Source organism: Pezoporus occidentalis, unplaced genomic scaffold, assembly GCF_034315485.1.
Source record: "Pezoporus occidentalis ecotype Australia unplaced genomic scaffold, CSIRO_AGI_Poc_V1 ctg46, whole genome shotgun sequence".
Taxonomy (NCBI): Eukaryota; Metazoa; Chordata; class Aves; order Psittaciformes; family Psittacidae; genus Pezoporus; species Pezoporus occidentalis.
This window is the reverse complement of record NW_026915791.1, coordinates 3,380,628-3,408,060: the sequence shown is the minus strand read 5'-3', so window position 1 is coordinate 3,408,060 and position 27,433 is coordinate 3,380,628. Positions and strand designations below refer to the sequence as shown.

Sequence of the window (27,433 nt, the reverse complement as noted above, 5' to 3'; positions counted from 1 at the left end):
GAAGGATGCTGGGTGTCTCCAGCACATGTGCCCTTGTTCAGAGCAGGTATAGTGGAAAGACAATTAGCACGGCAGGTTTAAGACAGGTATTGCCCATAAGGCAGTTGCCATGCCTGCCTCATTACCAGTCTCATGTTTAGTCTTTGTGCCAGACTCCCCTTGAGTCTAGCTGCCTGAGGAAGACAAGAGCTGTTTCTCTGGGTGTCTGTCAGTTGTCAGCAGTGGTGGAAGGAAGTCCAAATGAACCAATCCCTCCCGCTGCTCTGACTTCCCTGGTGCTCTTGCTGCCGTGATCAGCAAGGAAGGGACTGTTGGTTCCCTGGGCCTTTTGTTGCTTGAAGTGACAGCCTCCTTATGGGCCTTATAGCCCTTGGCTAGATGCTCCTTCCCTCTCATGTCTTTCTGGCAACCATTTAATAAGCAAACCCTCCAGTGCTGCTCTTCCCAGCAGGCCCACAGTGTGGCTATTTGAATTCTGCCTTTTTAACAAGATTCATTTTCTTCCTCCTCCAGGCAATTGATAATGCCTATGGGAGGGCTGTCGCCTCTTCCTGATGCCTTAGATGTCCGAGTACCACTTCCCCTGCTCGCCCAGACAACTGGCAGTCTATTTGCTATCTCTTTTCAGTCTTCCTGGAACAAGCCTGGCCTTTTATTTCGTAGCTTTATTCTGCTCTGCCAGCAGCCCTGGAGCTCCCTTTCTGAAGCAAGAGGGAAGAGTTGAGCTCCATGCACTGAGATGTGACTGGCACTGGGGTGAGATGGGAAGCAGCCTCAGATTTGGCCACATGGCCCAGCTGTTTTTGTCGTGGATTCTTTATTTCTTTGCCACTATTCCTGATGCTTTGCTCTGGAGGATCTCAGTTTTTGTCATAAACAAATCAAAATTAAAAAAAAAGGAAACAGGAGGTGTTGGAGGATGCAGTGATATTTGGAAATGTGCGCAAAACAATGTGGTGATGGAAGCTCACAACAGCAGCTTGTAGGCAGATCGAGGATCTCCCTCTTGGCTGTCAGTCACCTTCTTCAGCTGCTTCCCCATGTGGGCTCATAGCACTCTGGGCTCGCTCCCTTTGCACTTTCTCTCTGCAACTGCTAAGTGAATGCTATATGGCACTGTAATAATAATCAGCATCTGGGGATTTCACATAGCTCTGGGAGTTGGGCTACAGAGCTGAACCATGGTGGGTTTAAATTTTTGGAAGAGCAGCCAAATTGGAAGAGCTCTGCAAATCCTGCACAGTCCTAGGCTGAGCATCTGCAGGTGGTGAGTCAGATCTGCATCTCAGTTAGGTGGAGCTGGGGAAAGTATCATCAATTTAAACCTTGCACAGAAACATGGTTTAACAGCTCCCTGCCTGCAGTTCGATCTCTTTAATGAACATAAGCAGAGTGAGGCGGAAGCTGAAAAACTCAGATCCCAATCCAAAACATGAATGTGCCAGCATTTGGGTGTGTAGGTCTGGAGCTGGAGTCTGACTCACTTGCAAATAGGGACACTTGGCAAAACATGGATCAAGGTTCAAATTCCTGTCCCTCTAAAACTGAATAAAGATTGAAGAAATTCTGGGAACTCAGTGTTTTGGTTCTGGGCCATCTACAAGGGGTGAAGTATGTGCTTAAGCGCTTTGTTGAATAGGAAGAGACTTGAGCACGTGCTTAACGTTATTAAGTGCTTAGCTGGTTTTTGTTGAATCAGGGCCGCTGGCTTTTAAAGTCAATACTAACCCCTTAGGCTGCATCTGAAAGGATTTGGAAAAGAAGTGGCATCCAGATACTGCTGGATGTTTGACTGCTCTGCATTCCTGCTTTGAAGGCTTGTTCCTCTGAACCTGCCCTCATTGCTATTCCAAATCAACTGAATGACTTGTCCCTGTCTACCAGGTGATTATGAAGCATGGGGAGTTATGGACATTTAACACATACCCTGGCACAACTCCTGGAGAAGTTCAGCTGTCCTGCAGTTTCCATCAGTGATCTTAAGGCAGCATAGCAGTACAGGATGTCAAAGTGTGATGCTGTTTTGCTGGCTCAACTGAAGAGGCACATTGCAGACCTTCTGATGTCCTCTTTTTGGCAGCTGCTGTGCTGCTCCTTGTAACCAGCTCCTGCTTGCTGTGAGAGCCCCTGAAGTCAGTTTGATTAAAAGGAAAGGGTGATCATGAGATGGCTCCCTGCGGATTGCAAGGGTTAGGAAGTGATCACAGGAACACAGCTGTCTGATCTGTCACCAACAGCAGGGAACAGAGTTGCTGCAGGCAGTGAACTTTTCAGCCAGCGAAAATGCTGCTGGGAAGGGGATGTCCCCGAAAGCCTGCAGCAAGAGGATGGATATTAACCTCGCCCACTGAAATAGCATTAGTTTCACAAGAGCTGGAAATGGTAAGCAGCGCTTGAGAGAGATGAGACTCTGAAAGAAGTGGGGGAAATAGCAACTTTTCCTGCTTTACAGGTGAAAGATTGTCTGAGACCAGGATGAAAATAGATGGAAACCTTACGCACAGATGAAAGGCTTGAAATGAAATACATTATGCATGAGACTAGCAGTTGGAATCTGAGAGCCACTTGGAGGTAATCGTCTGAAAAGCAGGAACAATTCTGGGCAACAATTTCAGCCTATTGCAGAGGCACCAAAATGGTTACCAGAAACCAGGTTTCCTTCTAAAGGAAAGACAAACTTAAAATCACAGGACTGGAGTGGGACTCTGCAGACAAACCAGCTGCAGCCCTCCCTCCCATGTGTCTTCTCCCGGGTCTGGACGGACAGGCAGGCTGGCTGCTGAGTCGGTCTTGGGACAGAGCTGGCAGTGCTGTCCCATGACTACCAGTACCATATAAAAAAGAGGCTTTGATTTGCAATGATGACATCTTTTGAAACTAAATAACTTCCTCAGTGCTGCCTTGCTGTTGTAGGCTACTTTTCTTAAAGAACTAAAATAAATTAATAAATGTTTCTGTCTGCACATCTGATGCTAATACAGGAAATGTTGATGCAAAGATGCAGCATGCCCTGAATCAACAGCTCAGCTGTGAGATTCAGATTAAAGTTTTGGGTCAATAATTTCTGGAAATCGAAATGCCATTCTTTTCTCTTGTAGGTTTTCAGATGCCTGGGTTGGTAGGAAATGTGTTCTTTCAGGAAAAAGCCTTCATTAAAGAAGATTAAAAAGTAATATTTCTTCTTAAACCAACATTGATAAGAGGCTCAATACTCAAAAAAATGATGGGACAATGAAAACAGCAGAGATTCAGGTACCATTGCAGGTCAGTTTTCATTTGAATTTAAAGCCAGCTTTTCATGTGTGGCAGCATCTCAGCTCAGGTTTTAGGTTAAGGTCAGAGACTGACAGCAAGTCCCTCTGGAGCCCTATCTGTTCCAGTTCAGATCCTGCTGTTTACGTGTCGTGGGCTCCACGACTGCACAACTGACCTTCCAAGTTTTATGGGACTCACTGATGCAAAGCCTGGAGCCAGTGACACCTTCCTTCTTCAGGCACGTGCCTTAAGCAGCAAGAGGTCCGTGTTTGTTCTCTCTTTTTCCCTACCACAGTGGAAAGTGAATTATTTCAGTCAAAGAGATTTATGTTGCTTTTTTGTTTTGTTTTTTTTTTAGTGGCTCCTTGACCTGTTGTTATTATACACTAAGGAGACTCACTCCTGTTAACCTTCTGAGTATGGAAAACCAGCAGGGAGACAATGTGTGGAGATAAAGCTTAACATTTTAGGCTAAATTGTTAAATGCAAAATCAAGTTCTTAGATGCAAACGGGACAGTGAGATAGTGAGAGCAAAGTGATGCACTGAGGACCAATACAACCACAAGGTCTTTTGAGCCTTTTTTCTTTACATGTGATATCTCCTGGCTTAAAGGGAGAATCAAAAGGAATTGCAGCAAAAGTCATCGACAACAACTGCTTGCTGATGAGGGAGAAAGAAAGAAAAAAAACAAGATCAGAAAAAGTCACTTGGAGTAGTCCAGGTCTGACTTCCTTTGAACAGCATCTGTGAGCCTGCAGAGGGAATGCAGTCCCCATCGGTCAGCATTAGAACATGATGTATTAGGTGATTTGCTAAAAAGCTGGTAAAGTTTCTTTATGTTGAACAATGAGGTGGGTAGCTTCAAGCTCTGCTTCTTGTCAGCTGTGAACATCATCAGCAATGCTGGTTTGTTTAAATCCATATTCCCCCTCCCCATGCTGTCCTTATCAGACCCTCTCTTATCCTTAAAACAGAGGTAAAAATGGACCTGATCTTGCCTTTCCACCTTTTCCATTCATTTCTCTCACAAGTCTTCCCTAATCTAGGAGCTTGAAGCAAGCCTGGCATCTCCTTTTCCAGTTTGACACCTGTCACAGGCAGTAGGCATTGCTGGAGCAGCACTGAGACCTTTGTGGGCTTGGGGCTCACCAGCCCCCCCGAGGTTCAGCATTGCTCTGTCTGCTTTGTCAAGCAGAAGAGGGTCTTTCATGGCCTTGAGGAGCACCACACCTTTTAGGGCAGCACTGGGTGATTCAAAGTCATTCCTCTTCCTGATTCAACAGATGAGCTTCTGTCTGCAAAAACGAAATGAATGTCTTTGCATGGCTCAGAGTCTGACAGGAATGTCTGGAGAAGTTCTAATGTTGCTTCCTCACAAGCAGCTATTATTTGCATCCTCTTCCATGGCCTCCTGCATGACTTCTTTTTTTTCAAACAGTCTATCCTTCCTTCCACACTCCCCCTGGATGGAGCTTATTGCTGGAGGGTTTCCTGCTCTTGTCTCTTCATTCCTGTACATCTCTGCCTTATCAGTGTGCCAGAGCAACTGTTCATACTTAAAAGTGGATCACTGAAATATCTGGGTTAAGAAAAAGGAAAGGAAAGGTTATCTTTTTTTAACTCAAATCAGGGTAGCAATCAGTTTTCCAGCCACGGTCCCTGCACAGCTGATGGGGTGATGATCTGCATCAGAAGAAGAGCCAAATGTAGGAAATGCACAAACTAATAGTCAGAAGCAGGGAAAGGGACAGCATTGCTGTCCTCCCTGGTTCAGTGCATGTTACCCTCTTGCACATCAGATTGGGAGAGTCATTGTAGTGACCCCATAGGAAATATCTGTCCCTTCACCTGGCACATGGGCAGTGACACTGAGGGTGATGGAAAGTGGGAGCAGGGGGACCTTAGGCTAAACTGTTCTTATCTCAACCCGTGGGAGTTGCATTCTTTTCGATTCTCCTCTCCGGGGAAGTCTTTTGATGGGAGACCACAGTCAGATGAGAGTAATGGGAAACTGGACCTTGAGGGACCTAATCAAGTTGTCAATGGTTTCTAATGTAGCAATCACATGCAATTGGGTGACATGGTTTAGTGTGAGGTGTCCCTGCCCATGGCATGGGGATTGAAACTCGATGATCTTAAGGTCCTTTCCAACCCTAACTATTCTATGATTCTATGATTCACTGGCAGTTTTTGCCGTAACAATACAAACATGGTAATGTTTTGACATGCTGGAATAGTGCTTGTCATCTGAATATTGTGAGGTTTTGTTAAAGATTCTATTCCACAGATAAGGAATTTGGCCTCTGAGTCTTATTGACAGCATGGAAATGTTCCAATGCTATATAAACACAAGGAAATAAATGTAGGCTGAAGAAGTCTGAGTAAAATGCATCACAGGTATGCTGCAGTTACCTATCACCAGAGAAATTGGTTTTGTTTGACAAAAGATGGAAACACTGCCAGGATATTTTGTTTCAGTTTAGGTTATTTGCTAAATTGTTTGTGGTTAGTAATGAGCACAAGGTTCACTTGTAATAATAATGTAACCATGGTAATACAGTAACAAAAACCCAATGTCAGTCTGATTTGCTGATAAGATTTATACCCTATTATATTATCCAATGCAATTAAGAAATCCTTAGAAAATTAACATTAGAATAGATTAAAATAAAGTGTCAGAGGCATAGTGACAGCTGTGGGTCTTAACCATAGTCCCCAAGTGGATCTTTTGGGGTAACATATCACCCTTCCTCCAACGGGCTGTGTTACAATAAGCAAGGAAAGCAACTGCTTTCATTTTACAAACAGTGAACTGCAACATTCCACAATTTCTGCAATTTCCTGCACTCATTTTAGTGTGACTGGTCAGAAATGAACCCAGGGAAAGTAACAAGTGTTAATTGGTCTCATTTAATCTAAAGTGATTTTAATAATCAGCAGAGTTGGGAGAAGGAAAAACAAATGTACGGATGAGAATATAGGGATTTGTTCCCTGTGGGAAGAGAATGAATGGTGAGATGGGGGTCAGAAATTCTTGCCCCTTACCTATGTATGTTGGATTCCCTTCCCATTATGCTAACCACTACTTTCTTAGGGCTCTTCTTACATCACCAGTGGCAGTCATCTGCTCTTTCATGTCTTGTAAGTTCCATGGGGCAGAGAGCATCTCTCTATTCCCTATGAATGAGTAGTGAAGGGAACAGAGTGTTTCCCACACCTAATAATATAATCATCAGAGTTGAGCCACGATAATCATAAAAGATGAGCCATTTCATAACCGCCTCTGTACCAGACAGAATTTCACCTCTCATAACATCCTAGCAACAGAGCTCCTCAATCATTGTCTCTTCTTTTTCCCTGCAGATAACTCCCTGCCTCCTCCCTTCCAATTTCTATGTTTGAGTTTAGGATGGGGAATCTGGGATTATTTGTTTTTAGAGAATTTCAGCTGATTACCCCAGTGAAGTAATAGCTTTACAAGGGAGTGTAAGAGCTGTTGCCACAAGCCAGGAGGGGAATGGAAGAGACTTAAACTCAGAGGTTTCAGACTCAGATACTTATTTATTTTTTCATGTCAGAGTCCTATTACGTAGCCCTTGCTAAGAGTTTAGAGTTGTTCGGTTTGCTGAGATAGGGGCCTCCACAGGTTGTCCAGTCATAGCTAATCTGGGCATTGGGGCCTCCCTCTTATCTCACAGACTGGTTTTCACTAGGATGATTGACTGCAGTGTGACTGAGTCTTAGTCTCTTATTCCTTCTGTGCTTAAAATATGTTTTACTTGAAGATGATACCAAGCAGAAGCACCTTTTCTCCATATTCTCACCTTACTGTCCTCTTCTGGTTCTTTCATCTGTATTCCACCACCTATGGTCCAACTTTTTTCTTATGGATTCTTTATTTTGTTCTTTTCTGAGCAATGTCTTCCTGAGTAAATTAGAGAGAGAGACTGATTTTCTGATCATTCTCTTTGGTCTTTCTGCTGCCTTCAAACCCTGCTTTTCTGAGCTCTCTCTCCCTTGTCCCCATGACCTACACTGTGCTGAGCTGCATCCTGGTTCTGGAATAGTTTTCTGGAGCCCTCCCCTCACTCATGATGTCTTTGATCACACCTTGTTTTCCTTCTGTTATTCACATAATTTGACTTCTCTTGCTGGCTGCACTTGCATATCTTCTCCCATGCTGTCCAGCCACCTCATTCCTACTTCTTCTCTGGCACATTGTTACCCCTTCATCTATGGGGTTAAACCTGAGCTCCTTCAGATGCCCCTTCCCTTCCTCTTTGCTGATCCTAGGTGCACAGTGAGTCTGTTTCAGCCAAAGCTGCATTCTTCTCTCCATGTGAGGTAGGCAGTTGACTGTTTTGGCAGTTCCTGTGTTTCTTTTCCTTCCTGGAACTGATGCGCTGTGAAGGATGAACACAGAAATGTCATCAAGGAGTACAGGAGATGAGCAACATCTCATAGTCTTCAGAGTGGGAGAGATAACTTGGGAGGGAGGAACTGGACCAAAATCCATCACATGGTAAGTGGCAAAATAAATAAATCTCGACATTAAGGCAGATTTTTGTTGCTTTATTTTTGAAGCAACATCTACATTGCACAGTACACAGCAGCACAGAAACAGTTGAAATAGCTTTGCATAAATATTGCATGAAGCTTTGTGTACAAATGCATACAAGGCACAGAGGTACATGAAAATCTGGCTAAAAAGGGTGAAGGAAAAAGTGGGAGCTTTCTGCTTCCATACCTGGGGAGCTTCTAGTACCTGCTTGGGAATTTACCTCCACATTGCAACACCGCTTTCAGCATAAACATGTTGAGAAGGTGCTGTGTGCCTGGCTCCATACTGGAAAAAAAAGACTTAGAATAGGTTTTTAGGTCAACAGGGTGGCCATAGGTTGTTGGGCAAGAGCTGAATCTATTTTTGGGCCTTTCATAGGCCCAGATACATATGATAAGTAAGGAGACAGTGGTTCAGTATGGGACTTGGGTTTTATTTCCAGTTTTGCTTAGCAACCTCTGTCATCTTTTGCCTTTGGAGCATCACTTGTCCTTGCAGTGTTTGTCAGCTCCTCCTGCGGCTGCAATTTCATGGTCTCTTGAATCTGGCAGGATGACATTGCTCCCCAGACAAGTGTCCCTGCCTTCTTGGGCTGCTTATTCCTATGATGCCTCTCTCCCCTCCCTATTTCTGGCACATACATCTGCATCTCCACCCGCAGCTAGAACAGCACAGCAGGCATGGATGTGCTGAGCAGTATGGTTCTGCCGAGGACCAGCCACCCATACTGCGTGTATTTCAGAGGTGTTACTTTGGACTAGCTGTGCTCACAGACCTAATGTGGGAGGCTTTAGGTGTGCTCCCTTCTTCTCCTTTTGTTTTATCCCAGATAAATCCAGTTAATTTGTTCTCAAATCCCTCTGCAAAGTGAATCACAGCAGGGTGAGCTGGAATGACCTAGAGAGTTGGTTCAAAAAGGCACTCCTAACCCAAACTAAAAATATTAACAGAGATGCACTGTGCTGACAGGGCTGTGTGGTGAACCAGCACTGGGAAGAGATCAAAAGCAAAAAGCAATGGAGCTAGCTTTAGTTGCGACCATCCTCTGGGCTAATGCATGTGGCCTCATCTACATTTGGGCCAGTATTTGGGAGGGCCTGAGAGCTGGTTATAGACGGCAGGAGGAAAAGGGATCTCTTCTTTTTTGGAGAGTACATTGGTTTAGAAAGACTGTGAAATAATGATCTGTATCAGGTTCTTGGAACAAGGATCAACACCAACAACAGATAAAAGTAGGTGTAAGGCACACTGTATTGTCTACTGCAAACAGCATGGGAGTGGGGAGACAAATTTCATCTGAGACCTTTCAGGACCACAAACACTTCTAATCTTCTGAGGAATAGAGGGAGAATGGGGAAGAGCATTTCATTGTGCTTATGTCAGTGAGAGATGTTGTATGATGGACTCACATCTTTCCAAACAAACCCCGTATGTATTGTGAAGGGCTCACTCAATGCTTTCTTCTTTCTCTTCCATTCTCTCCCCATCAGAACATCCCTGCAGTTCAGCTTTAGCTCTATTTTGATACTAACATTTTTCTGTTTTTCTTTGGCATCCGTGTATCCTCCTGCCCTCTTTTCCAATTGAAAGCCTAATTGCAGATCCCCTGCTGCAGTTAGTGTACATGCTGTACGAAGTTCATTTATGGCTTTTTTGGCTAGTCGACTCAAGCAGGCTTTGAAGCAACACCTTGCTAGTATGTTAATCCTTATGCCTTCGCCACGGTCAGCGCCCTGGTGCAAGGACTGCCATGTTCTCCTCTGCTTCCACTTTTCCCTGTTCTCTCCTTACACCCTTACCCCTTCATGCCGGAATTTGCCCCCCGCCCCGACCCATTATTTATGGCCCCGTTTCGGACGTGTCGGGCTGTACAAGCAACACGACACCCCTGCGTGCTGCCGGCGGTCCCTGACTGCCGTGCGGGGCTGCTGAGGTTGTGGCTGGAGTTTTTGGAGAGGTCACTGGGTAGCACGCCCGCGTACCCCACCTTCCTGCACCCGGCCACGCGCGGCGGGGGGACGACGAAGCGCGGAGTGGAAGAAGGAGGAGGGGAAGCAGAGGGAGTAGGAAGGCGACCGCGGGCGTGGAGCCGCCGGCGGGCGGGGAGGGGAGGGAAAGGAGGGGAGGGAAGGCGGGCGCGGGGCGGCGGTGGGCGGGCACGGCAGCAGCCGGGGAGGGAGCCGGGCGCCCCGCGGCCCATTCGCGACCGGCGGCGGTGGCGGCAGCGCGGCGCTCGGAGGCGCTTGGCCCCCCCGCGGGCAGGGCCTGTCAGCGCCGGCCGCCCCCTCCGCTGCGATGAAGGCGAGCCCGGCGGCAGCCGCCGCGGCGGCAGCGGGGCAGGCGGGAGGACCGCGGGAGCCCGATGCGCGCTGGCGGGAGAAGGGCGAAGCGGAGGCGGAGCGGCAGCGCACCCGGGAGCGGCTGGAGGCCACGCTGGCCGGGCTGGGCGAGCTGGAATACCTGAGGCAGCGGCAGGAGCTGCTGGTGAAGAGCCTCCTGCTGCGGCGTTCGGCGGGCGCGGGCGGGCGCGGGGAGCCGCCGGGCGAGGGGCCGCCGCCGCGCAGCCTGGAGGAGAAGTTCCTGGAGGAGAACATCCTCCTCCTGCGGCGGCAGCTGGTGAGCGGGGGGCGGTGCGGGGTGCCGGGGCTGCGGGGCGCAGGGCGGGCGCGCCTCGTCGCGGTGTCTTCCAGGCGGTGTGATCCGCGCGGGGACGGGGCCGCTCCCCGAGGGGTGCGTGCACATGCCGCTGTCACACCGGCACCGCGTCCCCGCCGCCCGCCTGCACGGTGCAGGTGAGGCGGCGGGGAGCAGCCGTTGCCCGGGGACGAGCCGCCGCGGGCTTGGGGGAAGCGGTGGCAAATCGGTGGCGGCCGGATTTTGCCGGCGTTTTGGTTGTGGCTTCGCAGCTCCCCGTCGGTTTCCAGAGCCAGGCCGGCGGCCCAACTTCCATTCAAGGCAAGAGAGGCACTGCCGTGTCCTTGAATGGAAGTTGGGAGCTCCTGGGTCGCGGCACCGAAAGCCCCGGCACGGGCAGGATCCAGCCCCTAAAATAAGGGATGCTTTTGTTGAAGGACGCGCTTTGTAGCTGGTGTGGGAAGAGATGGAGAGCGGCATGAAGCGGCAGATCATTTTTCAATGAAAATAGCGTACAGCTGTGCCTGGTGGTCTTTGTGCACGGCTCAGCATTTGCTTTCACGCAGGAAGAAGTTGGATTGCGTGATTTATTTGCTTGATTTCTCCCCCTTCCCCCCCCCCCCCCTTTTTTTTCCCTCTCCTTGTTAGCCTTTTGGTTTAGTTAATTTAGGATTATTTCCTTCTCGAAATTATAAGAATAAATTATTTTTCTGCTGAGAAGGGGCTGGGTGCCGACGAGCTGTAGTGAAGGACCAGGAGATCATTACTCAAAAAGATCCAACCCAACCCCCCTAAAACCTGGGGGTTGTGGTAGCACTTTAATTTGTGCACTTGACATTGTAGATTGGAACCAGATGGGGTGCTCGGAGGAGGAGGAGGGGGCACTGGTGGCAGTAGGTGGCGCGGTAAGTTACCTCTGGAACCCACCACCTCTGCCAGCCTGGCTTCCAGCAAGCTCTCCGGTCCCCCCCGAAATGTGGGAGAAGACCTGGGATCGCCCCTTTGGTTCTCCAAGGATGGTGCTAAATGCCAGCACATCTTAAAACAGTGTTGCTAATACTGTTAGCATTTGCTTTCCCTTTGCCCGAGGACTGGCCCACTGCAGGTGAAGGATTGTCCTGGATTTAATGGGTTTAGAACCAGTCTGGTTACGAGCATCAAAACTCTTTGCAATGAGCATATCAGAGCACCGCTAGGCACTGATTGAATGATGCACTGACTAAAAAAAAAAAGCGATAAACCTTCCTCCTGCTTCCCTCACTTTCCCCAAAGCCAGAACAATTAAAGTGTATGAAGCTACAGAGATGATGGATAAGCAACATTATAATACACACAGGGAAACTGATTGTGTTGACCGTGGGTTAATGAGTGCCTTACAGAATCATTTCTTATTGCTTATTTTATGTCATCAAATTACCTTCAGAAATAGTCTTAAAATTCATCTCACAGCAATTTTATGCAATTATAATGGGTGAAGAGGAAGAATTACTCTTCCTTCCTGCTGCACGGCAAAACTAATAAATGGGCTGTGATCCCAGCCCTAGGAATCTTGCTGTCTGTCTGGTAGACTCTAAGCTTGTAATGTGCAGCAGAACAAGGCGGTTCCCACAGTACCGGCACTTGTTGGCAGAGCTGTTTTGTCTCATTGTGTGAGCAGATGTGATCTTTGACTAACATCACTGTGGTGATGAACATCCCCTATTACACTGGCAGTGCTGTCCTTTCACCCAAGTAGCCCGCTTCCCATGCTCAGGCCTGGTTTGGCCATATCATATGATATAGCTTTGTTGTTACAGCTGTGGTCCTGCAAAGGAGCGCTTTGCCAACACAAGTGTGTTGGTTTTTGTAAATTATGGAGCGTGCTCCTGATGTAGAACTGGCTGGAAAAGACTGCAATGAAGTGCCTGCATAATTCTTCAGTTAAGTATTTACCCAGAGCATTTGTCTAGAATTTTAGGGCTTTGTTCTGTTTTGGTTTTCTGTTTTGTTTCTTTTTTGTTTATTGGTTGTTTTTTTTTAATAAAAGGATATTGTCAAAGTATTTCCACGATGCTCAGATGGAGAGGGCTGATCGCCTTTGGACTCCCTTCATGTCTGCCCCACTGATGGAGCTGATGGTTTTTGTCTTGTTTCCAGAACTGCTTGAGGAGGAGGGACGCTGGCCTATTAAATCAGTTACAAGAGCTGGATAAGCAAATAAGTGATCTCCGCCTGGACGTGGAAAAAACAACAGATGAACACCTTGAGACAGACAGTCGTCCAAGTTCAGGTAAGGCAGATATTCATGAAAATGGAGCCTCCCTTGGTACTTGGAATTAAAGTGGCTGTAGTTTTCAGTATTACAACAGTAAACATCTGTAGCATGTTCACCTACTAGCAAAAATCACCTAACACTGGAAAGGCTGCTGTTTGTAGACAACATATTCAGAGGAGCACTTCAAGCTTAATTAGACTTTTAGTGTTTGGGATATGTTTTTTTCAAGGTCACTCACAAGTTAATTCAAAAAGTTCTAATTGTCCCGTGTATTAGGAAGGAGGCTTCAGGGAAAATGATGAAAGGAAGCACCACCAGCAGGAGGAAGATGTCAAAATTGATCTTACAGCCAGAAAGAAACAGTGAATAAACAATTTGATCCCCCTATATTGAATTTCATCCCATTGTAATTGTGTTGAAGCCAGTAAATGGTATTTAACTATGGGGAACCTTTCCTAGAGGCATCCAGACTTGATCTGAAGACAGTAAAAAGTGGGGAATCGACCAACTTGCAATTGTTAAAACCATTGCTAATTTCTAATCTGAATTTGACTTGTTCCAGCCATGATTTTTTTTATACGCTTTTCTCCCAGAAAGTAAGGTCTTTTTTGGTACCCAGCTTTTTCTCCTCTTCAAGGTGCTACAGAGTATAATTTCTGACTTTTTTTAATGAGCTAAACAGATCAAGTTCATTAAGTCATTTGTTTCAAGGCATTTTTCCAAGCTCTTAAATAGCTTTGTGGCCGCATTCCAATTTTTTAGCTTTGTTTTAAGCATGCTGGATTCAAGGACTAGGCACACCGTTCCAATGTCTTTCTTACTAGTGCCATATAGACTGCTGAAGTAATTTCCCTGCTGCTATTCATTAGTCTCTTAGTACATCCAACAATCTCATTAAGTTTTTTTTGCCATATCATTAAGCTTGATTGAGCTGCTTTTCCATTCTGACTAAGTCCTTTCCAGGATTATTGTTTTTCAGGATGCATCCCCATTCTGTAGGCATGCCCTGCGTTCCTTATTCCTAAATGTACAATGTACATTTTGATTATGGTATGTCATAATTTTCTTGAGTAGTCCCAGTTTACCAGGAAATTAAATTTTCTGGGCCTACACATTATTTATCATTATTCTTCTTTTGTGTCATCCTCAAATACTGTATTTATCTCCAGAACTTTGAGGAAAATAATGATAGCATTGGGTGCAACACTTGGGAAAAATTTTGTAGTCAAGTAGCTGGAGAGTCTGTCTTGGAAGTATAATACACTCTTAAATGAGTAGGCTGTCAGTCACAGCCTGGATCCTTTTTGCTAAAATCTGAAAACCCCTGTAGAGGTTAAAACCCCAGCCCCTGTAAAGGTTAAAAAAGAATTCAAAATTTCATATGCTAAGTAAAGTTCTGCTTTTTTACCTTTAAGTGCTTTCCTTTTAAACAGAATTCTTCATAGCAATAAGGATATTACTAAATCGTGCACTACTTTTTGGTGTGGCTGAATGAATACCCATTACTAATTGCAGTAGTGTAAGCCAACACAAATATGAGCTTAACTGCCTTTCTAAGGACACAAATGGTAACTTTGTGTAGACATAACTAATATAAATCCAAACTCTTACTTTTATAGGGTTTTATGAGCTGAGTGATGGAGCTTCTGGATCTCTCTCCAATTCATCTAACTCTGTCTTCAGTGAGTGTTTATCCAGTTGCCATTCTAGCACTTGCTTTTGCAGCCCTTTGGAGGCAACACTGCATATCTCAGATGGACGGCCTAAATCTGCAGGTATAGTAAAAGCAGGTTGAATACATTGTACTCCAGGAGGTGGCTTTGGCTTTGGAAATACTGCCTCAGGAGTATCTGGGTTGGATTAACCCTTCTTCCTTTCATTTGACGTATTAGATTTCAGTGCCTGTCATATACATGGGTCATGAGGCAGGACCGTTTGCTCTCTACTAGTCCAGTCTTACGTGTGAATATGGCACTAAACATCTGAAAATAACACAAAAATATGACAGCTGCTCTACCCAGTAGAGGGCAGTGGTATCTATACACATGAACATGTTAGTCAGCTGATTTCTTACAGTTCTCATGCTTTAGAAAAGCATTTCTAGTAAATAGCAATAAAGATAAATCATAGTGTCCTAATTAAAGTGACAAAGTAAGGGGCCGTTTAGGAGGTCAGGGTGCATGTCAATGTTCTTTTAGCAGTCACTTTGTCAGTTCTGATGGTCCTCAACCCCCAGGTGACCATGCTGAGGGGTGTCCTGCATTTATAGAGAATAAACAAATAGACATTGTGAGCAGGAAAAAATATTTTGTTTCTTTGGTCAAGAGCTATTGACTTTCCTTGGACACTAGGCTGAAGATATAGGCCTTAATGTGTGGGATTGTTAAATAGGAAGGCCTCCTCTGTCTGTTGTCCAGAAGGGACACTTCAGTAAGACTTTTGCGATCAATCCCTATTGGTTGCAGACGTTCAAAAGCCTTAGTTCATTCTGGCTTATAGAGGATGCTTCTAACCATAGTATTTCCAATTTGCATTTTGCTCTTTAAGGTTAACTTACAGTGATTCATTGTGAATCAAGGGCAAAATAACTCACGTTCTTCTAACTCTGAAGTGGGAGAATGCAGCCTGGGAAACATTCATTCTGAGAAGTCCTCTAAGTTATCCTTTGAGCAGCTTGAGGTAATCTAATGCTCCCCATTGTAAGGTGTATGTGATCTTCATAGGCCATACATATAAACATACACAAGGAATTCCAGCTGACTGCATTGCTGTTTTTTTTCTGTATACATCACAAATCCCTATAACTCTCATTATTCTCATATACCGTCTCACTTTTAGAGATGAAATTTCATAAGCTGGCATGTTTCAAAGAAGTGTCAACATTTTGTCAACATTTCCTGACCCTGACATACAATTTAGGAAACATGAGAAAGCTGTGTGATGATCTGGAGGAAGTTCATGCTCCTAACCTCCCTGTTCTCCCTCTCCTGCTCACACAGGAACATCACCTCTATCAGCTAATTTCAGCGACGTCTGTGAGACCTCTTTTGAAATAAGCCTTAGATAAGTGATGAGCACTGAGTATTTGAAGATGAATGCCCTGCCTGAAGTTTCTAGCCCAAGGGTAGAAAACAGGACTGACAGTGATCTAGAAGGATCATTTAGATTGTACCTCTACCCAAGAAGACAAGGGCAACATAAACTTAAGAAAATAATAATCTTAGGTCTTGGGTGCTTCAATTGAAGCTCTGCTCCGAAGGTCCCTTACCTCCTGAGTAAGCGCCTCAGCAATCAAATCTGACTCATGCATCTTGAAACACGCTGGATTTCTCTTACAGAATTCTCTTTGCAAAGCGAAGGCTAGGATGTCAGCTGGATTGACCTGCATTCTTTGTACTTCTGAGGAAAGATGAGCCTGTTTCTCGTTCTTTAGCCTTTTGTTGCTCAAAAGGAGCACCTGTTATTATTATTAGCCTTATTCTATCTATAAAATCATTCTGATGATAATAACAATAATACAATTAGTTCTGGATTTTTTCTGACCCACCATATGCTTGATAAAATCTGGAAGTGAAATTTGTCAATAATCTGAAAAAATTCATATTTTTTATGTTTGTCCTTGAGTTTAGCAAAATAAATTATAAAATTCATACATACTGAGGCTTGCAGTGAGTTTTGCAGGTGGATGTGTAACACATAAACATGAGACCCTTATAGACTTATGGTTGGCTTGAAAGTAAAATAGCAACCTAGGCACAGGTTTGAACCAATGTAAATGTTCATTAGGGTTGTGATTTTTATTTTTTTTAACCATGTAGTCATATTGGAGGAAGTCTTACATAGACAGAGTTAGAATGAGTCTCAGAGAAGAATAGCGCTGCTTTTATATTGCTTGAATAGCATCCTTGTTGTGAGTTTTCTACCATTTGTATACTGCTGCTATAGTTAAAACATGGCATCGTATGCGTAGATGGGACCAACATCCTTGGTGACAGGTGAAAAACGTAGCAGAACTGTCCCTGGCAGGCTCTCTAAACATTTCTAAAATGCCTTTCAGATCTCATAGGCTGGATGGACTATAATAAGGAAGGCCAGAATGAGGACCAGCCTGCAGGCTCTGTCTGTTGCTCTTTATCCACACCGCACTCAAATTCCCTCGATGTCGTTGCAGATGTGCATCCGAAGTACCAGTGTGATTTGGTGTCTAAAAACGGGAGCGACGTCTACCGGTACCCCAGCCCCCTCCATGCGGTAGCTGTGCAGAGTCCCATGTTTCTTCTGCCCGTGACTGAAAACCCCCAGCGAGAAGAGGAGAGGTTTGATTGTGATATTAGCGACATTTGTGCCGGATCTGAAACGGACTCGGGAAAATCCGCCAATGCCTTTCTCTCACAGAGCTCCTGGCCAGTGCCATGCCCTTCCACCAGCAAGAGGATAGACAGTTACATCTTAAGCCTGGTTCAGAAAAAGACTCATGCGGTAAGGACTAACAAACCCAGGACAAGTCTCAACACCGATCCCACCAAAGGGATCTTGAGGCATGGAAGCATGTGCGTCAGGCAGCCTGCCGGGCTGGTGCCTCATGGTAACATCATGAACCTGAAGAGCTCCAAGCAAGCAGGTTCGTCTTCTGGTGGGAGCACTGCTGTGGACCACACTGCACCTTCCCCATTAAAGCAGAGGCCGAAGGAGCTGGCTGGTGAGCAGCTGGAGAGTAGGAAGGCACCTTTGCCGTCATCTTTCCTTCCTGGCACAACAAGTGAACTTCAGAGCAAGCACCTACCACGGGGCGTCAAACCGGCACCTCCAGAGCACAACCGCAACGCAGCGGCCCCGGCCGGGGATGTCCCTAAGGAGAATGGCCAGGTCTTTGCAGCGTCTCCCAAAGAGAGCCCAGGGAAGCCTGTGGTGCTGCAGCCGGAGAACAGGATCAGCCAGCCTCCCAAAAAAGTCCTGCTGAAGAGCAGCTTGCAGGCACCTCGCTCCTCATCACCTGCTGCTGAGGAGAGGCCGGCGCTTGATTTCAAAAGCGAGGGCTCTTCCTCCCAGAGCCTGGATGATGGGTTGCTGGTGAACGCCCAGTACATCCCGGCCCAGCAGCAAAGCATGAAGCTTCACAAAGGCACCCGAAATGTCAAGATTTTGAAAAGCTCCACGCTGAAACACAGACCCCACCTTGCCAATGGGCTGGAAAATGGTTCTCAGACCTTGAGGGAGAAAACCAAGCCAGTGGGCAAGAAGTGCCGCTTTCCTGAGGAGTTGGATACAAATAAGAAACTGAAAAAGCCCTCCTCGCGGGGGAAGAGAGGCAGTGGCTTGCAGCCGGAGTCAGGTCTACAGAGTCGGCAGGCTGGTCTGCACAGATCTGCCGTCCGATCCCACGGGCATGGCCGAGAGGTTGTGGTGGCCAAGCCTAAACACAAGCGGGCTGACTACCGCCGGTGGAAGTCATCGGCGGAGATTTCCTATGAGGAGGCCCTGCGGAGGGCGAGGAGGAACCGTCGGGATGGTGTGGGGGTCTACTCACAAGTTCCCCTGCCCTACGTCAGCCCATACGCTTACGTGGCCAGCGACTCGGAGTACTCAGCAGAGTGTGAGTCCTTGTTCCACTCCACCGTGGTGGACACGAGTGAGGATGAGCAGAGCAACTACACAACAAACTGCTTTGGAGACAGTGAGTCAAGCCTGAGTGAGGTGGAGTTTGTAGGCGAGAGCACAACCACCAGTGACTCTGATGAGAGCGGGGGCCTCATTTGGTCTCAGTTTGTCCAGACACTCCCCATCCAAACGGTCACAGCGCCAGAGCTGCATGAAAATGCAGCAAAAGCCTTTGTTAAAATCAAAGCCTCACATAACCTCAAGAAGAAAATCCTCCGCTTTCGGTCGGGCTCCCTGAAGCTCATGACAACTGTCTAGTGAAGGTGACTTGGTGGAATGTATCTGCTTCTGCTTTCTGAAGCAGGGTGCTTTTGTGTATATATTTCCACAGATTTTTCTCCTTTTTGTTTTTTATATACAAATATTTAAAACTTAAGGTAAATTATGTCACTTGTCTTCAGAACTTGGGTGGATACTAGTGCCTTTTATGTGGAAATAAAAGACCGTTATACTCATTTAAAAAGAAAAGAAAGGTAACACTGCCATTTCAGTGGTGAACAGCCTCCAGTGCATGGTGTCAGAAGGATTTGAAATAGGGCTAATATTCCTGGGAATGGATCTCCCTTGCCTAGATTTTCCTGTTCTGGGTCTTGTACAGGATATCAACAGCTTCAGATTATAAGTTTTTAGGGGATAAGTGGGAGGGAGTGCAGGTGGTCTTCATGTATTGCTTGTCCCTTTCTGCTGCTCCTGTTGCCACACCTTGAACTTCCTCCTGGCTGTCTCGCCTGGTTTCTTGTTTTGTTTTGTTTTTGTTTTATTTTGTGTTTTTTTTTTTTTGTTTGGTTGGGTTTTTGTTTCTGATTTGTTTGTTCTCTTCTTGAAACTCACCCCCGTGTCCTCCCCCAGCCACCCCCCACCAGGAAAGTGCTCCTGTTCAATTTGTCTTTGAGGTTAGGTCGCCTTCGCTGGAGTACACGCTACTCCTGTCTCCTGGGAGTCCCACTGTGGATGGTGGTGGTATTCAGAGTAACTTCTTGGAGCAGCTGACCAAGGCTTAGTAACTTCAGTATATTGTGTAAAACTGCTTTTGAAAAAGAAAAAAAACCCATATGCATGTCATGTGCATGAGTATCAGTAGTTTTTAATATTCCCGTTGATGTCCAATTTACTGTACATCATCAATGGCTGTTTTTATATATATATATCATTGTGTAAATTAATATAACACATCATATGCTGTAATAAACAGTCTGTTTTAATACTTTTTAGAAGTTTGTTACATTGGTACAGACCCAGTCAATGGTTTTATGTTGGCTTTGGCACCACTTAGGTATCTGTGATGTGACCTGTTAACGTTCCTTGCATTTAGCCATGCAGGAAACAGAGCAAGTTTAAAATGTTGCTGTGAATGTGACTTGTTCTTGGAGGGAACTGGATTGTCATGGATCCTCTTGTTCTTTCTGTAACTTGCATCATTTTTAAGGACAAGGTGAGATATAGTTGCTATAGGCATCTTTAGATTGTTGCTTATGGGCATCTCATGATGTGGAACAGATAGAAATGTTGTATTAGTCTTCATTGCTGTCAGGGTGCTTGCACTTTGGTTGGTACAACGCAGAGGCAGATGGCAGGCTTCTGTAACCAGATAGATCTGTGTAACGCAAAGGGTGCCCCCCCTGAAATGTCCAGTAAATGAATCCATAAGAGCTGTGTGCTCTGGGAGCTGGGCTGGGTGGAGGAGAGCATAGACTTGCTGTCCTTGGTGCTCTCTTTAGATGTGGTAGCTGACTGTGTAACAACCCTAACAAGGTTATGGAAAGAAGTGACAATTGTGTCACCCACTGGTCTTTATCTCAGTTTCTTTGTTTCCATAGGACAGGAGGTGAATCCGCCAGCACAGGAGAAAGGAGCTAACCCTAGACAGCACTGCTTCCCTTCACAGCAACAGCATTGACATTGCCTGGGGGGAGGCTGGAGGTTTATGCCAGGCATGACTGATGGAGCAGGCTCAGAGGTTGGGCTGGTTTCTGCAGGTTCATCTGCTCTGGCATCTGTGAAGCAGTGGCCATGCAACTGGTGTGGATGCTGTGACTGTAGGAATTTCAGGGACATATGTGCAGGCTGTCTGTTCTATAGCAGGGTCTGAGCAGACACCTTCCTTTGTGGTTCCTCTGTCTTTTCTGTTGTCACCCACCTGGAAGGCAGAGCAGTTTTCTTCTCAGGTTTCCTTGCGTTGCAAATGTAGGAAGAGGTCCACTCAGAATTAAATTTCTCTGGGAGCAGCTTCTGAGAAAGTGGAAACACTTTTTCTAAGTGGCAGATTTTATTTTTTTTAATCTGCAGTATAGTAAATCCATATCTATAAAATGTCCCTCTCAGTTTTCCCCTTTTTTGTTAGAGGAATGCCAATTTCTGTAAGGGATTTTGAAGCATGGTCACAAGGTTCTGGATTCAGTGAGCCAGATAGTCCTTGCACTTCCATCTCCCATGATGACAGGACAAGCTGTAACTCACCTTAATCTGGTCGTAACTCTCCCATTGTTTTACCCATGGAAGGGTAGCTTATTTATATATATCTATATATATATATATATACATGTACAAAAATTTTATATGTTGATGTAGAATGATTCATCCGGAAATTAGTGGACGATGGCTGCCACTGCAGAGATTTTAAACATGTCATCACTAAGGTTAAGCAGCAGCTTAATGTATTCCTGTTAATAATTGATGGGTGTCATATCAAAAGGAGGGAATGTCAAGAAGCTTGTTGAAACTAGTTGTTTCTTTCCTAGAATATCTCTTAATCATCCCACATCATCTCTCCTTGAGTGAGAAAAACACGTGCAAATCCCTGTAAATCTCCTCAAAGGTGTAGTAGAATAGCAGAGGATCTTCAGACATGCACTCTGCCTCTCTAGCTATAAAGGAGCCACTGGTGAGAAGACAAACTAACCAGTGGCTTTGGGATGATGAGTTTTCAGAAGTGAGCTGCTGAACAGTTACTTTTTAGGTAACTGATTAAAAATAGATGATAAAATAACCACCTAATATCGCTAAGACTGTTACCAGCTGGAACAACTCTATTCTGTGTTACTCTTGTTGAAGAATAGACAGGGAAATGGGCTGATCCTATCGCCCTCTTAATTGCATTTGAGTCTTTCCAGTTTGGGGAAGGAATTTTCCTTTTCCAACATGATTGAGGTAAACATCCAGAATCCTTTAAATAGGCCTAGGTTTTTCTCTCTTTCCTTCCCCTCCCCCCCCCCCCTTTTTTTTTCTCTTAATAAAAGGTATTACAGTGCTGGAAAAGTACTTGGTATAGTCCAAACACACAACACACATTCTCTTCTCCGGTTCTGATTTCAGAAACACATCTAAGTTTTTGTAACATTAGGTTGAAAAACATCTGCTAATCTTGGAGACCAGTTAAGTATCTGGCACTTGTTTAAAGCTACCTGGCTTTCTAGCTCCACAGCCTTGAGTCCTTGCCAGTGCATTTTTTATACTGTTCATGTTTTGATTATCCCCAGTGTTTATGGTAGGTTTTGGAAGTTTGAAGTGTGAACATTTCATTGCACTGGGGCCTATCTCAAGGTGGGGGCAGCTTGTGGAGGGAAGGTTTGGGATTAGCTGCCCCTGTGCTCTATATATAGCTGAGTACAGGAAAGTACAGAAGCACATGCTTAACATAAAGAGTAAGAGCAGACTCCCTTTTGCTGGGTTCCCTGTGATTCAGGTTATATGGTGTTGCTGCACAACTCTGAAGTACCATCTCTCCCACTGCAGGAACCAGCGGCATGCATGCCCTGAAGTGCTGTCACCTGAAAGGGATGAGGGTATCACTGGGTGGTTTGCCTTCCAGCAGGTTTTTTGGGTCTGCCTTCTGCTCCCTAACCCCAGCCACCAGCTGTGGGTCAGCAGATAACGAAGCAAGCTGTGTCTTGTGCATGTGTGGGGTCAGAGAGAAGCCCTGGCATTGTGCCTAGATGTCCCAGCTACGTGGGGCCCCTGTTGTGGACCTCACGCTTGTCATGAGAAATTTGATGTGCCAGTGGTGCAAGAGTCTGTACAGCTGTGTCTGAAGGAAGGTGGGAATGAAGAATCCCATATACATGGAGTGGTCTGATCCTGATTCATCTGTATTTTCAGGAGAGGCTCAAAGAGGAGGTGTTTCAGTCTAATGCCTAGGTCAGTAAGTTCAACTAGGCTAAGCTCACCTCATTTCTTCCAGTACTGGTTTAAATGATCAAGGCCTCTATCAGGACTGCCAGTTGCTGAGGTGCTTCAACCATCTGACCAAGTCCTGCAAGTACTTTACTGGGAGAAGTGATAAGCTTCAGTCCCCTAGGTCTGTTTTGACCTTCCAGCACAAACCCTTACATAGAGATTGAAGGTCCCAGCCCTTTGCAGCTTTCCCAGTCCTGTGGCTTCAGAGGGAATCTGTCCTTCCCTTACAAGTTTTCTAGGTTTATTCTGGCTTGGGGTTTATCCTGGATAAAGATTTGCAACAGATTCTCCATGACAGAGTGTTGTGCCTTCACTAAGCCCAAATCTATGTTTGTTGGCCCAGAGAGAGTTCAGGCACTTCTCAGGGGGCAGCCAGCAAAGCCGTCGAGGGACCTGCATCCCTTTCTGCCACAATGGACAATGAAGGCTTTTGTTAGTTGTGATCACTACTGAGCAAATGGTTCACCACCATGGGTACAGCTCTCCCTCAGCTTGAGACTTTTCTTGCAGGACAGGGGGGAACAAGCACATGAAGATTTTGAGGAAACACAAACATCTAAAGACATTTTTAATAACTTCAACACCTAATATGTACATTTGGAGTAGCCAACAGTAGCACATACAATTGAGCTGCTAGTACAAAAACCAAAACCAGTCTCAAGTCTGCAGTGTCCTGTCCACAGTACAGAGAGGGTACTGCTGACCAATGGAGGCAGTTCATAAACTTGGTCCATCTTTCAAACTTGCTTTTCTTCTGAATTTCTTTGAACCTCCAAGGAATTGTGTTGAGGCTCCTTGCATGGCATGATGTTTCTTTCTGTAACTAAACATTATAGATGGAGGTCTGTAGTGAGAAAGAATTGCTCTGGGGTTTAAAAAGCCCCCAATGCTGGAATGAGGACACATGGATACAAATGATCAATCCATTTAAAAGGGATAATAGAAAGATAGAAAGTGTGTTTTACAGCAGGGAATTTGCTGCCACAGGAAATAGCGAGGCAGACATAATATCAGCAAGTTGAAAGGGGTTAGAGTAGGTAGGGAAGGCTGTGTGCTCTACCATTCCCAGGCAGTGACTGTGGATGCTAGGAGTGTGAGGAGAAAGGACCGCAAATAGTGGCCAGGCTTGCGTGCGCCCCTTAAGGGTTGTCTTTTCCTGCAACTGCTGAAGCACCAGTAGCTGGAGGAAATGCACCATCCTGCTGACCCAGTGGGCCATTTGCTATGTTCCTGTGATCTCGGTGTAGCTGATGGGAGTTGTCTATGCAATTGAATTCACTCTTTATTAGTCTTTTGTTCTCCCAACTGCTGCTGAAGAAGAGTTTTGCATTGCTTTGCAAAGAAGTTCGCTTTGCACATTTGGCTGGTGGTGGCATGCATTTGTTCAAACTGTGGAGGTGTTTCTGATCACTCTTGTCTGATGGAAGAATAATTCCATCTACCTTTTCACATGGGCAGTCTGTGATGAAGTGCTCTGTTGCAGTGAGTTTTGTCCCCCTGTAATGCAAACACTGTTACTAATATATAATCCCTGTATTAGTCTACCATGGGAGTCACTGTTGGGCAGCAATTTTACATCCTACAGTTACTTCTAAACTGCAGGAAAACTTGTTGACCTCCATGCCAAACGAACTGACCTAGTGACAGAGTGCATCTACTGCGCATTGCCTTAGGACTCTGCTGTCCTTGGAGAGTTTTTCTCTTCCTCTGTGTCTACATTTGTTCTTTTTTTTTGGAGCAATAGAGCAGTCTGGAAGCAAGTCCTGTGGTCTTCTCTACTTCTGCTGATTTTGGACAGCAGAGGAGTTTTGGTGCATGCTAGCTAGATGACTTTGGGATGCCAACGCAAATGGTCCACTCCAGGGACACAGAAAATGTGCTTCTGCCTGGACAGGTACATGGGGGTCTGAACCAGTACTGACTCCCTAGAATAGCTTCCTATCAAAAAATGCGAACAAGTTTGATCCAAATGACATTGAGGACCGGACTAAATCTAGGCTGAAGTAAACACTTGAACTGTGTATACTGTACTTGTGGGGACCTCAGTTTGGACCTGCTCCCTTTGTGCTGAATGACTTGTTAATGTAAACAGACATAAACAGAACCTCTCTTTCAGTTAATGGCCTTTGTTTCCATGCTGTATTCCTTTAAGATCAATAAAGTATATTAATATTAATAACTTGATTTTACTGAGCCAAGCTCTGAAAATCTGGCTTTTATTCTTTTAAAAGGAGTTGGAAGTCCTAGAAACTAAGATTTTCATGACAATACTGAAGGAAAATCTGTATGATTTGGACACTGACCTTATGATGTAATGGCTTTGTAAGCAAATTAAGTGTTTTCTCCCCATAAAAGTTCAAGTCTTTTGTGGTCAAGGGCAGGAAGCTGGAAAACTTGCAACCTGTTGCAAAATGTGTTACCTGTGTCTCCTTACATTCTGTGAGCCTTGTGTCTTCAGAAATGAGATTTTCATGAGGAGGAGAGGAAGCCTGAGGTCCAGGGAGGAGAAGAATCTAATCAATCTTCATCTCTGAAGTACCCGTGCAGTAAGTGTTTAAGCATGTGATTAAGCCCATTCTTACTCAGTGAAGCATTTCAGAGCATGTTTTAGGTACTTCATGGCTGGGGTGAATTAAGCAGGTGCTCAGGAATGCTGGTGGATCAAGGTCTCCCTCACCTTTGCAAAAGTCCTATGTCTGTCTGTATAAGCTATCCCAGTGACTTCTTTTGGCTAATGTTGTAAGGACTGTGCATTCCCTTAAAAGTCAGACCCTGTGTGATGAAACTTGATTCAAGATGTTAATCTGAACTCAGGAAAAGCATTGTCTTCAGTCTGTGCTTGAAGCAGTAATGGAAAGAAATGCCTTTAAAGGAAGAGGTGCATTTGCTATTTGTAGAATTTGAAGACACTGGGCTAAAAACACTTGGAGATGAGTGTGAATGTGCCTGTGCTCTGTACCAATAACAGAACTTCGTGTGAACCCTGGGAATGGCACTTAGGGAGAGACAGAATGACCCGTTCTATATTTGCTCCCTTCCCTTGGATATCCAGGCAGAGCTGGGAGAATGATGTAGGCAGGGAGGGCCAGGCAGAGACACCAAACCTGTAGGGTCTGGAGTTCCAACTATTCAAGTGCTTGGCTAAAACAGTGGAATCTCTGGGCTACCCAGAGCTGGAGACAAAAGTGATGGTAGGTAGGGATGGTGACTTTGCCTGTCTTCAAGGAAAGCTGCAGTTTGAGCAAAATGTAGAAGCAAGGAAAAGGTTAAAAGTTTGTCGTCTCTTCCCAGACACGTTATTTACAGTGGGTTGGTTTCCTTTTGGAAGGGCCCACTGTAAAAGGAGACGTTCCCAGCATTTTCGCAGGTTAGACCTGTATCTCATTACAGTTTTCTTTCCTTGATTCTTGACTCTCTTCCTGTAGTTGCTCTTCTCTTGGGAAGATGATCTCAGGAAAGAGTAGGAGTTTGCTAAAAATCCAGAGCCTTGGAAGACAAAATCATGCTGATGGCCTTTTCTTTCTAGACATCAGGTCAGCCCTCAATGCTGCATCATGTTCTGTATCTCCCAGTGCAGGGCAAAGTGTGGGAAAGAAGTGGAACAGGAAATCCATTGGGTTTGATAAGAGAGCAGTCTGTAGATCCTGTTGGAGCAGCTTGCAAAGGCCGTAGCACTAACCACAGGAGCAGTGCCTGACTGCGACGTGTGAGCAGCCATCTCACCTGGTGGTCAGTGAGGTCAAGGGTAGTTTTGGGTATTGACCTGGATATCACAGTGTCTGCTGTCACTCAAGCCTTCGTGCCTCCAGGCCACAGCAGACAGCATGTTCATCCTGGTAAGTGTTTCCTTTGCTGCTTTTTAAATCTTCATGAAACACATATTGGCTTATCATTAAAAGCACAAGCACTGAATGAAACTGAACTTCTGGCTTGTTTCTCCTGTCAAACACCTCATGTTAGTGCTTTCTTTGATGTTCAGTTGCCTGGAAGGAAGAGAACCTATACCCTTCTCATCTGCAACATATGAGTTTTTCACAGGTGCCTTCTGAGTGATGTGGAGCAACACACTGGGGTAACACACCGCTCTCTTTAACACTGTGCAGGACATACTGAAGCAACCCTGTATCTGCACAATCCACAGCTACCCCAAGATATTTTTCAGACAGCGATATCGGGACTGGGAGGTTTGGATCTGACTCAACCCCCTTGAAGTCCATCACTACTTAGGGTGAAGATGTTCCTGCAGGGAGAGGAGGAAGCATGCTCAGAAATGTTTATTATTACTGTTAAATGTCAAATTCCTTTTTTTCCCCTCCCCTCCCCTGCCATGGAGATAGTGATCTCTACTGTAGTCCCTGCTGCTTTCTTTTTCCTGTGTTGATCTACATTAAGACTTGCTGCACTTCAAAGATGGTCTTAGCCCTAAGAGAGGCTTTTGTTGCTGACCTATAGGATTTTGATTCAGAGTATGTATCTTCCCCTGGGCCTGTTGCAGATGCCCACCGTCACCCTAGGTAGGTAGTTCAGGCTCACTTACATGCTAATGTGGGCACTCCAGGCCTTCCTCCCTTCTCTCTTCTTTGCCATTACAGTGGGATATTTTAACTTTCTTCCTCTGTCCTATTGACTCTCCTCTGAAGTCATCCAGGTGTGGGGTGTTCCTCATAACTTCAGAGCAGAGCACTTATGTCTTTGGTCTAAGTAAACTTTGTGGATCCATTATAAAATAGGACATATGAAATGAATTTCACATTTGAAAAAAAAAGTTTTTCTTATATTTCTCCCCTTTATGAACTTCTCAACACCAGTGTCATAATATGAACAGGAAACACAGCAAAAGAAGTGAAAATAATAAATCCCCATCCCTATTGTATAGCAGAGTCAATGCTTTTTTTG

General features: G+C 45.3%; 1 protein-coding gene across 5 annotated transcripts; it reads left to right on the top strand.

Annotated features, from left to right (window-relative positions):
• Window positions 1–3,154: 3,154 nt before the first annotated feature.
• DACT1 (dishevelled binding antagonist of beta catenin 1) lies at window positions 3,155–19,578 on the top strand. Of its 5 annotated transcripts, none has more exons than XM_062635642.1 (4): window positions 3,155–3,264; window positions 12,589–12,721; window positions 14,326–14,481; window positions 16,764–19,578. In XM_062635642.1, exons 1-4 carry the CDS (start codon window positions 3,232–3,234, stop codon window positions 18,620–18,622), a joined length of 2,181 nt encoding a protein of 726 aa, XP_062491626.1. In that variant the 5' UTR covers window positions 3,155–3,231; the 3' UTR covers window positions 18,623–19,578. The 5 variants fall into 5 exon arrangements, with proteins under 5 accessions (XP_062491626.1, XP_062491625.1, XP_062491622.1 ...); XM_062635641.1 differs by lacking the exon at window positions 3,155–3,264 and adding an exon at window positions 10,017–10,434 and having other exon boundaries at window positions 14,326–14,388; window positions 16,878–19,578; XM_062635638.1 differs by lacking the exon at window positions 3,155–3,264 and adding an exon at window positions 10,017–10,434 and having other exon boundaries at window positions 14,326–14,388.
• Window positions 19,579–27,433: the final 7,855 nt, after the last annotated feature.